The following is an 18216-nucleotide window of genomic DNA, read 5'->3' on the forward strand; positions in this document are numbered from 1 at the left end:
GCACAAACGCACCTCTTTGCCGTGAGTATGGAAGGCCACGGACATGTCTAGCAGGACTTTTCTCTGCTCCACACGCCTCACAAAGTCCTGGATCCGGTCTTGTAACTGGTGGGCGGCCTGGTAGATCTCCTCCGGGTCGCACTCGCCAGTCTGGGCCAGCTGTTCGGCCGCCTCCAGCAGCTTATCGGCGTTAGTGTACGTGTTCTGAAAGAGATCCAAACAGACTCAAGTTGATAAGAAAAAAAACAATCAAGCTTTTAATGGGACCTCATTGACTTCCCTAAATTTTCCTCTTGGCTGCATTCCCATCACCTTCTTAAAAGTCATTGTTACTTTATTAGTTCTAGTGAAGTTTGTTAGGAAAGCCCCAAAGGAATCTATTCGACATGAGCACAGAAATTGAATGAAATTCTTCTTTCATCTATGACATAGGACGTAACTGTTACTGTGAGCTTAAATTGGCAAGACAGTCACTCGGTGTTAAGAGCTTTCTATTTCTATAGACATGTCACAACTGTAGCCTGCCGTTGCAGTGAATATTACGGGTTTTAGGCAATGATGGTGGAACAGAAACCTGAGCTGTACTATGAAATAAAATAAATAAATAAATAAGTAAATAAACAGTCAAATAGCTAACTTGAAAGCAAAACGTACGCACCGTTGCGTGTCTTCCGCAGAGACTGAACTACTGAGCCACTGAAACTACAATGACTTTGACGTAACAACTCCAAGGGTGCCAATACTTAAATCTTAGTTAGTTTGGGAAAATGTTTGTGGGCAAACTTTGCCAGATGAATTCAATAACACATGAGGAATTGGGTATTTCCGTGGTTAAATCTCAAATAACGTCGCACACTAGGCATGGTGTGTCCCATGTAGTGAGCGCACGCAGTGAATGTGAAAAGAGCGATCGCTACGTGTGATCGGATCACCTACTGCCTCGGGGTACAGTCAGGTAGCGAGTCCGCGATGAATACGTTTGACCAATCAGTGGGATGCACTAGAACTAGCTCCTCCCACATGTTAGGCTCAAGGGCAACAAGAAGGGCAACAAAATTCAACATGGGTGCTTGAGTCAATCAAAGGAAACGCAAAAGACAAAGCAACACAGTGCCATTGCAGTTGATTTACAGAGCCACACGTTGTTGTTTGGTGGGAGGGACGCTTAAGTGACTATATATAAAAAAAAAAAAAATTTTAAAATGGTGTTAACGTTTGCCATATGCCCTCTTGCATATATGTTTAAAGCCATAAAGTTGGTAGATATTGTAGGATTTGGAAAAATAGTATCATGATGTAATTCGTCATGACAGGAGGACGAATAAAAGTGACCATAATTCCTCTACTCAGTGCTTTTTAAGTAGAACGTGGCTGTTGTTCTTCTCCTCACCTGCGCCACCTCTTCGAAATCTTCATGGCGTTTCTGCAAAGCCCGGGCTCGGTGCAGGGACTTCCCCACGCCCGTGTGCTTACTGAGGAACGCCTCGCCGTGATTCTCGATCCAGTCCAGCACCTGAGAAAATGAAAGAAGTGGAAGATGAAAGAAGAAGAAGAAGAACCACAAGGGGGCTCTTGTGAGCAAAATGAGCCACTTCACACTTGCAGTGAAGTCTCGGTCCGTCTAGTTCGGTGGGGTTAGATTTCAGACGGCATCGTTTTAAACCCACGAGACGCACAGTCTGGGATCTTTATGGACTCGTAAAGCTGCATACCGTATCACAGACGAGCACCGTGTGTGGAAATTTGTGTTGTATTTAAGGAGTTATGCTCTTACCACTAAGAGGTCTCCGAAAAAGCACTAAGAGATTCTTTAACCTTTTACCAAGGAGTTCCTCAGCAAAGTCGACAACGGCGTGTACTGTGATGTGGCCCGCCATGAAGCGGAGTTACTCTTACCACCCTGATTTTCCGATCACAATACCTTTTTGAAATCTTTGTCTTTAAAGACACGTTACTGCTACGTCGTTTCCAGGTTTATTATTATTCTTACAAAAGAATCTGCTTTAAGAACCTACAGTACTTTTAGCCATTTGTGAATACAGCCCTATTCGTTATAGAACCTTTAATCTACCTCATCGTGGCATATGGCGTTCTGAACGTTTCCATGTGTATGTGCATGGCGTATTAATATGAAAGAAGTGATGCAAGCCATTTGCTGTACAGATGTGTCGCATGGGAGACCACTTTCGTCTGCATTATTTTATGGGGCATACCCTTGATTTAATGAGCCTACCGAACAAGGTTACCATGGTAACCTTTATGGTGCACACGTATGTGTTTGGGCGGGACAGAAGGAGTGAAAGGAAGTGATCCAGTAGCTATCATTACGTCTACCTGAGGGGTTTGCTAAAAACGGAGAGGATTTTCCATGCAGGAAGCTCATGAGCTGCTTTGATGATTTACCCTGTATCCCATACATACAGTCTCGTTATTCCACACACGCCAGAGCGAGCAGAAAGAGTCTGGTCCTGCTAGATAAGTAAAAGAAATACAGTTTTGTTAATTCAAGAGCCTCCTGCGGCGTTGTGACGAGAATCTAAAATCTAGTGACAGTCATACAGAGAGAATAGAATTGAATTAAAAAGAAAATAGCTAGAGAAAGCACAATAAATTACATATTCAGAACATTACATATTTAGGCTGTTGCCATTACCCTGGAAAACACAGTACGCAGTTTGGAACCCAGCCTTAAATTCTCATCGAATGTTTATTAATTGCTTCTCTCGCAACCGATGCATGTTGTGAAATATTCTTCGGCGAGCAACTAACGATGGCATTTTTCTACCACAGAGAGTGGAATTCCCAAATTCCCGAATCCGTAAGTACTGACCGGGCTACAGTCAGCGCAATGAATATACACGACTTGGTCCCGATTGCACCCAGGCTTGGTAGACTGGACGATGGTGTACCTGTTGGACATCTTGTTGGAAGACGCATAGTTGCAGGCGCTGGTGCAGGCGGAGTTTGCGGTGCTGCCAGACGTTCTCCAGCTGCCGCTGGTGGTGCAGCACCTCGTGGATGATGTCCAGGACATGGTTCACTGCCTTGGAGTAGTTGACCGATGCTGTTAATGAATCAGCGCTGCCTTGAGTCAAAGGGCGCTGGAGTTTGTCCAACAGGGCTTTCCCGTCTTGACTCACCTGTGGAAAGAGGGTTTAAAATGTGATTCCTACGATAAGCCTGATAATGGTGTACCTTTTGTTTTCGAATAAAACTTTAGAAAAAAAAATCATTTCAGGAAAAACAAAAAGAAAGAAAAACATACAATAACCTGGTTGCATAAATGTGCACACTGCTTATTTATGGGTAAGAGTCTACCACCATCGAATCTTCGTTTTCCAGATCTCTTATCAAAATGCACCTAAGCACAGCCCTCTTCAAGTCATTCCACAGCTTCCCTCTATTTTGACTCGAGCTTTAATCCCTGCTAAAGAGAAGCAGTCGCATGGCACGACGCTTCCACCACCATGCTTCACCGTGGCTACGGTGTATTGTGGGTGGCACGCTGTCTTGTTTTTCTTCAGGATCTTGAGATCCTGTACATGCTTTGTTGCAAGCTCTTTCAGGAGCATGGCTTCAGCAGTGGGATGAAACCAAGAAGATGTCAATCATTGTTTGGGGTTTATCAGAATCCCTTCACTGATCATTACTTTTGAACACGTTCAGAACTAAAAAGAACACTGGACAGTTCACAAGCGACAGCAGTAGCAACACAGCCACAAGAGACAAGCTACAAGCGTCATGACCGACTTATACTGTAGTTGTGATGGTAGGGTCAGACTTGAACTAGCACGACCAGTAATTAAAAAAAAAGAATAAAATGAAATAAATACATTGTCTAATAGAGGGTGAAAGAAGATAATAAAAATCGGTACCTCTGAGTAAGCAGCTGTGATGTGTTCGTAGAGACCTTGGTGGTGGTGAATGGTATCTTCCAGGTCCTGTAGCTCTGAGGGGAGTTCACCTTCACCACATGCCTTACACCATGACTCTACATTATTCAGGTACTGGGAAAGAGGATATGCAAAATGATCACTATTATCAACATACAAAAGAAAAACCACACTGCCACTCAAATGTTCTTGAACCTAGGAAAGGGGACTAAATAACTGAGCACAAAACGAATTATGTTGAGAATTTTTGCCAGCAACAACAACAACAACAAAAAAAGGATATTTGGCTGAAACCTTGGGCGAAAACAGTGCTTTGTTATGAAAAATTTAATATCCGATCACGATAAAAAGCAAAGATCCATCCATCCATCTAGCTGAGACGCATACGTCTAATATATGAAAGCCTATCTTTTATTCTTCTTTTTTTTAAAAAAAAAAAAGGGAAGCAGAAGAACAAAGAGCACATCAACCTAATTATGGTGCTGAAAACAAGCAATTATCGTTCAAAGACTATGACAAAAGAGGAGATCAGATAGCGTTGCTCTTTTTTTTCTATCTTTCGCCATCACTATCTGGAGCTTATAACACACAAGCTTGGGGTTTTTTTTCCTTTTTTTTCTTTTTTTTTTTACACTTTTGTACAAACATACAGTTATAAGAAAATATTTTCTCTTTACATACATGAAGATTTCTCTAAACTACATCAAGCAGAATTATTGCATTTTATTATTGCCTTGTAAAGAAGTGCAAAAGTTTGCACACCCTTAAGACAAAATGAAGACAAAAGAAATGCAATTTATACCAACAGTCCTTTTAAGGTTCACAGGTGTTCCTTTTAACCGACAAAAAAAAAAGGTGTTAAGGTGTTCACGTTCAAAACAAGAAGATATTTTGCATATTTCTTTCTTGATGTGATATAAATATTTTGGTTTGCCCACCCCTCATGGCAAGATGCAGGAGATTTACAACCAAACATTTATTTCTCGTTTTTGTTTTTTGTTTGTTTGTTTTGTCTTGTTTTAGAGTTTTGTCTGGAATTCTGACTAGTAAAAAATTTAATGTAGATATCAGCGATGTGAATTCCTACTAATTAACTGAATTGCAGTAATTACATTTATTTATTAGTATAAACTGAATTGCGGATATGAGAGACTTCAATGCAAGTCAAAAGATTATGACTAGTCAAAATTTTATTATTTTCGGTATGAATTTTGACTACTAAAACTACCATTCTGCAGGGGTGTCCAAAACATCTCTGTACATAGGAAGAAATGAACACTTTTTTAGCAAAATGTCTTCCAAAATGTTTCATACTTAGTTTATATTATATATATATATATATATATATATATATATATATATATATATATTTTTTTTTTTTTTTTTTTTTTTTTTTTTCAGGTAGCCTTTAAGAAAGCCTTGGACGAAAGAAGAACGTATTGAAATCGTTCTCATGGCTGGATCGGGAAACTGTCGCAAGGTTGCGATGGGCTTTAACAGGGAACATGGCGAGCACATCACACATGACACTGCTGCCAAACTTATTAACAAATTCATAAAGACTGGAAGTGTTGCGGACCAACCGAGGAGTGGACGTCCACGAACATCCCCTGCTGAAGACGCAACCAACGTGGTGCTGGCATACATAGTCCCCTATGTATGGAGACTTTTGGGACACCCTGCAGTACGAGTAAAAATATCATTCTGACTAGTTAAAATTAAATTACAGATATCTTGAATTCAAATTCTAACTAACTGCATTTTTTACTGCTAAACATTATGCTTTGTTAAAATTTTAAAAGCATTAAAAGCCACAAATTCATTTTAATTGTGGATATGTTGGGGGGGGGGATACAAACTTTTAAGCCTAAGAAGTGCTTTAATACAGTAATTACCCCTATGAGGTGCCAACTATGCTAACAAGAAAATCAAAGCAGGCATAGAGGTAGAAAAAAACAGAATTTTTACAAAATCCTAGCATATGTCAGTGGATGAGACAGCAATTTTTTTTTTTTTTTTTTTTTTTTTTTAAAGATGTTCACCAAGCAACCATAAGGAGACAGTGAGGGGGAAAAAATCCAGAACTTAAAAATAAGCACTTAGTTTCTATTGGCTCAAAAAGTCCAGTTCATGTAGAAATTCGTCTTTCTCAACCAGTGTCCTTTGCCTTCAGTGAATTTTTAGCTGAAAAAATATAATAAACAGTATATCTTGGCACCTCTGAATCTTTGCCATTAACAATTCCTAGTTTTCTACAAACTAGCTCAGGTTTTTCTTGCCTTATATTAGTCCAATGTATGTAAATGCTGCACTGAAAATGTAAATGTATATATACGCTACCTGGTCTGCTTTCTGGTGGAAGCTGGCTGACATCTCCAGCATGGCGCTTCTCTCATCGAGCGCTGAAGCGAAGGCCTTCCACTCTCGCTCGAGCTGCGCTGAGAGCTGCTGGATCTGCATTGTAGCGTAGTGACCACCCTCCAGGAGCCGCTTGCCCACTGCTACGATGCGGCTGATGTTCACGTATACGTTCTGCACAGAAACACAAGACACACACACTCCTGAATTTCGACTGGATTTTTTTTTTTTTTGGTTCTTATTGCTTTAGAAGTTTTCCATCTCATCCTTTCTATTGGTTCTCCATTTATTGCTTTGATCTGGTATGAGTTCTCTCCTTATGTGCAAAATATACTGTCACCTATTTTGACATTTTATCAGGAGCACATATAGCTAGAGATCATTTTACCGATATTTTTCCAGATAGTTAAGCATTTTTCCATAATCGGGTATCGGTTTTGTAATATCTGATCCACCGATAAATGGTGCCATCTTGTGGGCGTTTTGAGAATTGCGTGCAGGACTGCCATTGATTTAACGTAACAGTCATTAATGCACAAATTAGATGCGTTACATAAACGCTTATATGCAAATGTTGTTTAAGCAGCTAGGCGCTAAGAAATAGAGACAAACTCATGGAGTCACATAATCTGTTTACCTCACAAAGCTTTTATTTAAAAAAAAAAAAAAAAAAAGACACTTTAGTAACAGTGCACTATATTTTTCATTTCTTGCACCCTTTTAGACCCCTCTATTTATTGGTGTATAAATTAGAGGGTTTTTTGTATACACAGAGCAAGTTAAATTGACAGGATTGTTATAAATAAAACAGTTTGTTCAGTTCAGTGGTGTTGTTGTCATTGTCTAAAACAGAAGTAAAACAATAAATAAACATCGGTTCTGCATATTGGTTATTGGGTACATAAACATGCAAATAATCGGGTTCGGCATTGGTTATAAAAACATCTATATTGGTCGATCTCTACATATAGCTACTTGAAGCAACATGAAATTTACATAATCTGTGGTCCTTAAACCTTAATCAGCTTTAGATAGCAGCAGATCGAGTGTGTGACCTTCTTCACTTGGTTAGTGTTCGGTCATCTTTAACCGTAGCCAGCTGATATAAATGAGCTAGCGTGGCTAAGCCCGCCTTCTGTTCAAAATACGGCTCAATTTTAGGCATCCACTTCAATATAGTTTTTATTTAAGCTAATGTTTTCTTTCTCAATATTTCACTCTTTTCTTTTTCCAAAATGCATTTGAAGGAGAAACTAAGTGCTTTGGCAACTATTTGTCTTATCTGCAATTTCAAGCCCTGATTTGTTCAATTCCAACCAAACAAATTAAAAGTAAAGGCTAAATAAATATCCCCTGCCTGTCTCACTTACCAAAACACTCCGATGCTAAATTCATTTGGCTGGCCGTGTGTGTGTGCATACACATACACACACGCATCATGTGAATTCGATAGTTTTCTTTTGGCGTCATCTTCGACACAAATAATCGAAATCAGGATAGTCTGATAAAGTGCTATTAAAATTAAATAATGTTACATTTATCAGCGTTATTGGGTTGAAAAAAATGGTTTAAATACTTACAAGCTAACTGAATCAAATAGCTTTGATAGTTGTGTTTTGAAATGAGAAAACGTTCACCTTATAGACGAATCATTTGAGACTATGTTCAGTCATTTTCAACCTATCATTAATGACATTTTGGCCAAAATTTCACAAGATAATGTTCTCTGATAGGCCAGATTAGATCTAGATGCTTTGTGGAACCATGTCATCATCTTGTTCTGATGGACAACAACAAAAGACATGCTTTCAACTATTAATACATTCATGCTTTCAACTATTACACTCTCAGGGAAAAACGTTTTTCCTCAATGGTACTTTAAATAAGGAAATTTTTGAATAGCATATAAGAGATAACCCTTTAAGATGACAAATTCTTGTCCTCTACACAAAATGTGATTGACAGCTTACAAATAGCTGAAGAACTTTCTATCATGAATGTCCCTGGTTTCAGGCTGTTCTCAAAAGCACCTGACAAAGTCTTATCCAGAGCATTTATACATTCATTTGTATAATGAATTTTTTTTTAAAAAAAAAAAGACAGAATGCATACATACAATACATCTTAGAATGCTTTCCATGCAAATTAAAAGGTGTTAAAAAATTGTTTGGTTTCTTCATTTTAAAATGTGTAATGCAGTAAATGTTTAGAAAAGAACATTCAGGAAATAAATGTGACAAACTCTAGTGCGTACATGTCCAGGTGTTCTTCAGATTTGGTCAGAATTAAAATCAAGTATACTCTAATAAGTATAGATCGTATTTGACCTGACAGCTGTTGCTCCACCTTAACCTCTAAAACAGGAGTTCTTTCTCACACGCACTCAGACACAGACTGAAGGGTAACGGCTCTAACCACGGCTCCTTCTGGGCTCTACCACATCTGATGCATGACAGGCCAGGAAGGGAAACTCTGTAAGAAGTTCAGAATTCGGTCACTGGTTCTTTGTTTTGTAACTCATAAACATGTGCCAACATTGCTCATACGAAAATTGTAGTGGGCAGAAAGAATAAACAGAATCTTACCATAAAAACCTTAGCGTACTGTATGTTGACAGGGCGGCTCTATGTGAACAGCATAAATGATTTTTAAAAATGAACTGAAATTTAAATGCAGTCTGAAAATTAGGATTTATAAGCAACAAGCTGAGTGGAAGATCTTACTCTATAACATTTTTACAAAATTAAAAGTCCATGTCCAGTATACAGTCCACTTCATATTCATGTTATACGGCACGTAATAATAAAGTGTCCACAACTGTAGTGAAAGATACAATATTTACTGTTGATCAACTCATTTATTTGTAGACTTTGTAATTCTAGGTATGTAATTCCAGGTATTAAAAAGAACTCTTCACACTTTTATCACTGAAATAAATCTATCTCTCTATCTATCTATCTATCTATCTCTCTCTCTCTCTCTGTCTCTCTCTCTCTCTCTCTATAGATATATATATATATATATATATATATATATATATATATATATATATATCAGCAGATCAACAAAAAAGTCCACCCAAATAGGAACACAACATAATATTATACGTTGTGCATTATTGTAGCTTAGACACGATAGCCAGAACGACCTGACTGTTTAAACAGAAATGCAAAACACTTGCTAGCTATTTATACCTTAGATGTGCACCAAGCAACAGTAAGAAAATTGCAAGGTGAAAGTCTGACTCCTCCATTTTTTAAATGAACATATAAAAGAGATCACAGTTTTTTAACTTGTTTTCTATTCGCTACAAGGGAAAAAAAGTCAGAGTTCACATAAATAAAGTCAGAGCAAAGCTAAAGTAATCTCTACCAGAACCAAATGCATCCATTGCATCTTTTTCTGCCAGGTGAATTTTTTTTCATGTTTTTTGTCTGACTGCTGCTATAGCTGAAAAGCAGAAAGGCATAGTTTTCTCCTGTATCTAATGCTATGGATAAAGGGTTTTCTTTCTGAAAGCAAAAAACTAGTTATCTAGTTACCAACTAAAAAAATACCAGTAAATTAACAACAACAACAACAACAACAACAGTGTTTAATTTGAGTCCTGGTATTAAATGTCACTGGATATTGTATAGTAAATTATCAGCACGATTTGACCTAGGACTGAAGTGTCAATTCTACTTTATATGCCATTTAATGTCCTCTTTGCCAGATAAGTGCAGATTCCAAGTAAGGAGATACCATAGCAATACTGTAATACTTGGTTGTACAGTTGTATCATAAATAATTTAAATCACTCAATCCCTAATGCACATGTTATGATAGCATGTGTGGGAGATCTGGTTACCACAGTGTTATCTCAGACCGGGGTAATCACCCAGCCCAAGGGCATTTGAGAGAATCAATACAATGAATGCTCAGACCTGTGCCTGGTGGGATATTTTGATTGGTCTGGGTGGAACTGACTGACAAGGTACAACCAAATAATCACTTTGACATGTGTTTTAATTCCACACACATGCAGGATTCTCGGAAGCTTTATTAATGGTGACTAACTTTAAATCTTTGGGATTCCACTTCAAAGTTACTAGCACCAATTTTCTACATTTCTAGAGTTTATATAGATGGTAGCTACATTTTAGAGCAGAATAAATAAACAGCTGGAACAAAGGACGGACCTGTACTTGGCATATTAATCAGTTAATATGATGCACAACAATATTCAACATTGGGTGAACAGCAAAACAAGCCCTGTATGTTAATTGCTAGCTTGCTTTATGTTTGTAGGTTACTTAGTTTGCAATGTGAGTCTGCTAGTGTGTATATATATATATATATATATATATATATATATATATATATATATATATATACACATATATATGTACAGTCCCACCACCATGCTTGACTGTAGGCAAGACACACTTGTCTTTGTACTCCTCACCTGGTTGCTGCCACACACGCTTGACACCATCTGAACAAATTAGGTTATTTTGGACTCATCAGACCACAGGACATGGTTCCAGTAATCCATGTCCTTAGTCTGCTTGTCTTCAGCAAACTGTTTGTGGGCTTTCTTGTGCATCATCTTTAGAAGAGGCTTCCTTCTGGGACGACAGCCCTGCAGACCAATTTGATGCAGTGTGCGGCGTATGGTCTGAGCACAGACAGGCTGACCCCCCACCCCTTCAACCTCTGCAGCAATGCTGGCAGCACTCATACGTCTATTTCCCAAAGACAACCTCTGTATATGACGCTGAGCACGTGCACTCAACTTCTTTGGTCGACCATGGCGAGGCCTGTTCTGAGTGGAACCTGTCCTGTTAAACCGCCGTATGGTCTTGGCCACCGTGCTGCAGCTCAGTGTCAGGGTCTTGGCAATCTTCTTATAGCCTAGGCCATCTTTATGTAGAGCAACAATTCTTTTTTTTCAGATCCTCAGAGAGTTCTTTGCCATGAGGTGCCATGTTGAACTTCCAGTGACCAGTATGAGGGAGTGTGAGGCCGATGAGACCAAATTTAACACACCTACTCCCCATTCACACCTGAGACCTTGTAACACTAAGTCACATGACACCGGGGAGGGAAAATGGCTAATTGGGCCCAATTTGGACATTTTCACTTAGGGGTGTACTCACTTTTGTTGCCAGACTTTTGTATACGCACACACATACATACACACACACATAGGTAAGGTACATATTTGGCCAAAGAAGAACGTTGAATTTATAGTGGCTCAGAGAGAGAGCATTTGCTCTGCACCCTCCGTGTGTTCTTAATTTGCCATCACAATTCCACAATTCACACTCATTCAATACAAATGAAACTATACACAGTCCACAACAAAAAGACAAATGTAGTTTTATTCTTTAAAATAACTTAATTTCTTATCTTGTTTTATATAATTTTTTTTAGTTATTATTTAAAAAAAGGGCTGGTCTTTTATTGGACTGTACAGCAGTGTATGCATGGTCTTACCTTTACTCGTCTATTATTACTCACATCATCAAATCCCCAAAACGCCTCCCTCACTTCACAGGACACATCCCTTCACGCCACATAACGCAAAATGACAGAGATCTGGGCTTTGTTCGTGACATCCGTTGTCTCGTCTACTTCTACAGCAACAAATAGGGCTGCATTAATCTCCTTTTTTATATCATTTCTAATCACATCACTTATTGCTTCAATTAAATCGTTCTGAATTCTGTTTGATAAGCCAGAAAACACAGAGGATGTCTCCAAATGTCTAGCTAACCTATCATCTTTCTCAGCAAAAGCATGTAATAGTTCTACATAGCTGCCACGATTAGAAGAGGTCGTACTCTCATCGTTAGCACGAAATGCTAATTGCTGTTTGGCTAGGAAGCAAGTTGTATTAATGAGGTCTTTTAAAATCTCTCAGTTTTCCTTCACCTTAGCATTGTGGACGCTAATATTTAGTCTCCACTGTTCGTTCAAAGCCAAATCTAATCTTGCACTTCCAAAAGTTTTTAAAGCAATTTGGCTTTGAATGTGAGTAGCTGAACTTTCATATCTGCTGAGGCTTCGTGGTATATTTTTCAAGTCACAAAATTCCGTTGTAGTCCAGACGTTGTCACTCGTTGTCACTTATATATATAATCTTCCACTTTTGGAGTCAGGGCAAAAAATAAAAATAAACGGACTGATGCGGTGCACTTGACTTTCTCTACTAGACTTTTTTAGCTAGCATATTACCCACAATGCCATTAGTCTGTAATACATGAAGAGGAACAATAGCGGAACAAGCCCGTATGCTCACACACGCCCCCTTCAGTGAGGCAGAGGTACTGGCTGCCTCCCCTCCTGCTTTTTCACTGCAGCGTTATGTCAGATCTGCAAGACTAATAAGTTATACACATACGTGAAATACATGACCTAGACTATGGAATGTGAGGACATATAATAAAAGTGTGTACAAACATTACATTGGTGACATACAGAGAGATCAATTGCACGTGCTCAAGTTGAGCAAAAAAAATGAGCAGCTTAATCCAGTTTGTGAGGGATTGCGCAATCCGAGAGGAGGCTCAGCTCGTCGCTGCCTCCCTTCGTGTCTTTCCCCCGTATTTGAAAAGGAAAATACACAAATTCAGTGATATTGACCATAAAAATCATTGGAATGATTGAAATCATACAATAATTACATTTCTATCACAGATCAGTGGACAAATATTTATTTATTTTTTTTAATCATTATTTGTTTTTTACATTTGCACTGCCTCCCCTGCCTCCCCTGACCGCACGTCACTGATACATATATTACATACAGTACTCGATTCAAGCCCTAGACTGGATTTTGTTCAAAGCATGTGGGCTCACATCTTTAAAACACTGATGTATTTCATTTTCATAATGAAGTCCAGACATTTGGCAAATCATGTTTGACATGCTTGAAAACTATGGAACCACCACGCATAACATTTCTAGATTAATGGGAAATTCAGACAGAACGAGTCCACTGTAAGGAAGGAGGTCTTGCATAACCTTCTGGCAAAACCAAATATATCACATTACACCCTCAGAGCCATGCCAAGAAAGCAAGCTCTTTTATGGAATAAAAAAATAATAAATAAATAAACACTCAGTGACAGTGAAGCAAACTGATTCCTATAGAGCTCTGATATTTTTATGCCTAGAAACCTTTGAAGAGTAAAAAATATATATATATATATATATATATATATATATATATATATATATCATTTAAAGGGGCCCATGCATGAGAGATCACAGAGATTTAGTCTTTCTTGAAAAATAAATAAATACATAAAATATACTCTCACCGGTCATTTTACTAGGAACACCTGTACACCTGCTCATTCATGGAGTTATCAAATCAACCAGTCATGTGGCAGAAGCATAATGCGCAAAATTATGCAGATACATGAAACCCCAGAATAGTTCAGGATAGCAAAATGTGATTTTTGACTTTTATATGGTTGTTGGTGCCAAATGAGCTGGTATTTCAAAAACTGCTGAACTCCTGGGACTTTCACGCACAACAGTCTCAAAATTCTATACAGAATGGTGTGAGATACAAACAAACAAACAAACAAACAAACAAAAAACCTCACCATCTCATCTTGTTGATAAGAGAGAAGAATGACCAGATTGGTTTGAGCTGATAGGAAGGCTACGGTAATTCAAAGAACCCCTCTTTACAAACGTGGTGAGCAGAAAAGCATCTCAGAATGCACAACACTTCGAACGTTGAGGCCAACAGGCTACAACAGCAGAAGACCACTCCTGTCAGACAGGAACAGGAATCTGAGGCACGGAGGGCACAGGCTTACCAAAACTGGAGATTGGAAAAATGTCGCCTGGTCTGATGAATAGTAATTTCTGCTGCGACATGCATATGGTTGTGTCAGAATTTGGCATCAAAACAAAATGAATCAATGGACCTCAATCTCCTTGTGTCAATAGGCCATGCTGGTGGTGGTGGTAGTTTAAGGGTGCAAGGAATGCTTTCTTGTAACGCATCGCTTGAATGCCACAACCTATCTGAGTTTAGCTGCTGACCATGTGCATCACTTTATGGTCACAACTTCCCCCTTTATATAATAGACACTTCCAGAATACGCCATGTCACAAAGCACAAGTCGTCTCAAACTGCTTCCATTAACATGACAGTGAGTTCAATGTACTTTAACGGTCTTACCAGTCGCCAGATCTGAAACCAATAGAGAACCTTGTGGATGTGGTAGAATAGGAGACTCGCAGCATGAATGTGTAGCTAACAAATCTGCAGCGATTATGTCATGCAGTCACATCAACATAGTTTCCAAGAATGTTTCCAAGACCTTTTGGGATCCATGCCACGAGGAATTAAGGCTGTTTTGAGAGCAAGGGGGTCCCACCTAGCATTACTAAAACTTCCATAGAAACAGGATGTTTCAGGCAACTTTTGATTTCTTTCTTTTTTTAACAGGATCTCACATGTGTTGAATATCATACATTGTGGTAAAAGGTTAAGGCAAATAAGGTGACGATGAAATCTTTCACCATGATAGATGATCTATGGATCCAACAACGAGTAATAAGCCTTTGGCAGAATGAGATGGTGTTTTAATAGCTCTACTTTTGACTACAAAATGTACGCAAATGGACACCGGGAATCATTTGAACCCTTCTCCCTGGTGTCATTATTCCCTGAAGCTCAGCTATCGAAAGGGTTACAACCAGACATTCAATGGGCCATGGTATAAGCATTGGCGTTCCCGTAAACTGCCTATTGTATTATGAATCAATGCACCTGAGGCTAAAAGCTTATTGAAGTAGAGAGGGGGAGAAGAACAGAGACCAGGGGAGGACGAATACAATAGGACAAATAAATTTATCTGCTAGCCCACCAGGCAAGTGAAAGCTCCAATGTCCTTGCCTAGTCTTATGCTTTGGTTGCCTGAAAACTAACTTGGCTTAAAAGGTAGCTAATGTAATTTCACCCCAGTTAACAAGTTTAGTGCATTAACACAGTGATTACTCAAGTTCTTCGGACAGCATTCTTTATATTACTCTGATAATGTCTTTGTATCAGTATCAGTATCAGCACCCTTCACAAAATGGCAGTAAGGTTAACATTTCAGCTATAAGCTATGGGTTTCTCTTCTCACATCAGTTTGGAGGACTTTGCCCTGCCTTTCCTTTCTGTCAAACAGCTAGCATGGTTTTGCGAAAAAGGACATATCCTCTCACGCAGTCCTTCACCGATTGAATTTATCCGAGGCCCAATCCTAAGAGAGAACGGAACTAGGTTTTCCTCCCAGCTATTACAGCTCCATTGAACAGACTGAGTCAATAGTTGCACGTTCAAACAAACACACACTGTTCGAAACATTAGGGAGAACAGGACATGTCGTCCCTGCCTGTACTCTGTTTATTTGGAATACAAAAATGATGGATCCCTCCGGGTAAAAAGAAATGAACAACTGTCATCCCGTTTATCCATCTGCTTTGGAGTTATGCTCTTATGTGCTATTACCTATGATCTCTACTCCTGATTAGCTACAGAAATGGCAAAGCGAACACTACAAGATTTCTCGCCTATACAAAAATAAACGTGTTATGTGAAAGATAAAGTCGAACAAGGTGTCTGAACAATACATTCTGTGGAGGTAAAGAACAACGGCTGTGTGAGAGAGAAAGCATGCAGCGTGATGAGGCATTCACGTGTATTGGCTATAGTCTATATGCTAGGACAGCCATGTGAAGTGGATGTTTGCAGCACCAAAGAGAGAGAGACGAAAAGGTAGAGATTCAAGCAGTGGCTTTTACCATGCAGTTCATAGCGAAGTGGTTGTGCTGGGTCTGCAGCTCTAGTACATGCTGGTGGTTGGCGCCAATCTCAGCGTAGCTGGTCAGGAAAAGGCCCTTGTTGTGAACAATCCAGTCAAACATCTACAAAGACAGTAAAGAGAGAAGGGGATTGTAAAAGGGGGAAAGCTGAGGCATAGGGCATTGATCTAAAACAGCATGTAAACTTCCAGTCATTAGGAAAAAAAACCCAATCTGGCAACAAGACGATGAATGCTAGTATTAGTGCCGGTGGCAAATGGTGAAAAAGTACCTGGCTATCTTGTTTAAACTGGTAGAATAAGCCTTTATAATTACTTATATTACGCTCTACCATTGTCTAAACCCCTGACTACTATTGCTTACATACTGCATCATGCAACAATATTAGTAGTAACAACACCTTTCAAAATAATGCTACCATTCAGTATCATTAAACAAAAGATATTAGCACCACCCATACTACTCAATACTATTAAACAATAAATCAGCACCAACCACCTTATACCAACCACCTTACTATAATATTACCACCAACAACACCATTCAATGCCATTCAACAGTATTAGCATCAGTTGCACCATCTGATACCATTCAAGAGTATTACCACCAACTACACCATTCAATACCATTCAACAGTATTTTGATCAAATGCACCATTCAATATCATTGCCCCCATAGCCCTACGCACCTTCTCAGCGTCCTGCTCAAAGAGCCGCAACTGGAAGCACTGGTCCAGTTTGAGCTTTCGGCCATGCCATGATTGGTGCAGGTGCTGGCGGGCAGTGCGCAGTTCCTCCAGCAGAGCTGAGACCCTGGGCGTCAGGCCCTGTACATCTCCACCGGTCTTCGTGCCGGCCTGAACACGCTGCAGCAGCCGTTGGCCCTCAGCCTCCAGTTCCTCGGCTGGAGCCTTGGCTACACGTTTCTTCAAAGCACTGTGCTCATCCATGGCACATCGTGCCACCTCCAGGTCACCAGGGAGCTCGCGGCGTGACACCAGCTCCTGAAGCTCCTTGAGGCGGCCGAGTGCGCGTGCCACATTTCCTGCAAACTCCTCAAAGGCCACACGTACCTCAATCCACTCATCATGATCATAGTCCAGACTTCCCTCCAGATCGGCCGTCAGCTGTGATGGGTCCACCAACTTGGACAAGCCCTCCAGGGATACCATTATTGTCTATAGCAATGCAGGAAGAAAAGAAAACCCCATTACATCACTTTAATGGCAGCATAACATGAACATTAACCCTTAACCCTTGACATGGCCCTTTAGACTACATTCCAGCACAGTTTGGAATATGCAAAACACAACACTGTAACCCGGACCAGGATACAGTGCTTAATGAAGATGAATTAATGAATGATTTAATGAATATTTATATGTAAACAGGATCTACAAAGAATTTTGGTTTTTGTCTAGCTACATTTTTATTCTCAATGACAAACCTTTCATCTGTACGAAGCTTATTTTGGCATTTCTGCAATGCAGTTACTTCTAAAACTTGCCTAACACAGCCAGGTAATACTAAGTAATGCGAGCTAGCAAAATCGTAAACCTATCAAATATAATGAGCTCAATTTGTAAGAAATACGACTGAGATGAGTTAATACATTTTTTTCAAGGGTTAAATGCATGTCTTCTAAGATTCTAATAAATATTGGGGGGGGGGCTATTTTAAGAGCTACAATGCATAAACTCTGGGTCATGGGGGAACCTGGAGTCTATCCCAGGGAACTGAGGGCAAATCAGGCTACAAAGCATGTGTTTGGACTAGGGGAGGAAACCCGGAGGAATCCACCAAAGCATGGGAGCACATGCAAGCTCCATACACACAGAGTGGGGGCAGGATTTGAACCCCCAACCCTGGAGGGACAAGGCAAACCTGCTAACCTCTAAGCCACCGTGATCCGTGCTCCCCGAACTCATAACTCCAGGTGAACTAACCCTTTCTTCAACAGTATTATGGCAGCCTTCTCGTCTTTTCCTGTTATCATTCCATCAGTGGGAGTTTTCCGTCATACAGGAACTGCGCTTTTACAAACAAACCTATTAAGGCTTGTGTGTTGCAGGAAAGTGCTCCCTGTCAGATCATTTACACCCCACGCTTTATGTAAGATTAACCAGAGAATTTTCCAGAGATTT

General features: G+C 39.6%; 1 protein-coding gene across 5 annotated transcripts in view; it reads right to left on the bottom strand.

The window, feature by feature from the left end:
* Nucleotides 1–18216, bottom strand: part of triob (trio Rho guanine nucleotide exchange factor b) — a 130179-nt gene that overhangs the window by 68188 nt on the left and 43775 nt on the right. For 4 of the 5 annotated variants that reach the window (XM_053621045.1, XM_053621035.1, XM_053621065.1 and 1 more), the window contains 7 exons: nucleotides 16762–17250; nucleotides 16053–16175; nucleotides 6234–6425; nucleotides 3876–4007; nucleotides 2910–3140; nucleotides 1391–1513; nucleotides 13–204 (listed from right to left, as the gene is read on the bottom strand). In XM_053621045.1, the coding sequence (XP_053477020.1) occupies nucleotides 13–204; nucleotides 1391–1513; nucleotides 2910–3140; nucleotides 3876–4007; nucleotides 6234–6425; nucleotides 16053–16175; nucleotides 16762–17250 (1482 nt within the window). The remainder of the gene's footprint in view (nucleotides 1–12; nucleotides 205–1390; nucleotides 1514–2909; nucleotides 3141–3875; nucleotides 4008–6233; nucleotides 6426–16052; nucleotides 16176–16761; nucleotides 17251–18216) is intronic. The other variant, XM_053621055.1, reaches the window with a different exon arrangement.

Source organism: Ictalurus furcatus, chromosome 1 (assembly GCF_023375685.1).
Source record: "Ictalurus furcatus strain D&B chromosome 1, Billie_1.0, whole genome shotgun sequence".
Classification (NCBI taxonomy): domain Eukaryota; kingdom Metazoa; phylum Chordata; class Actinopteri; order Siluriformes; family Ictaluridae; genus Ictalurus; species Ictalurus furcatus.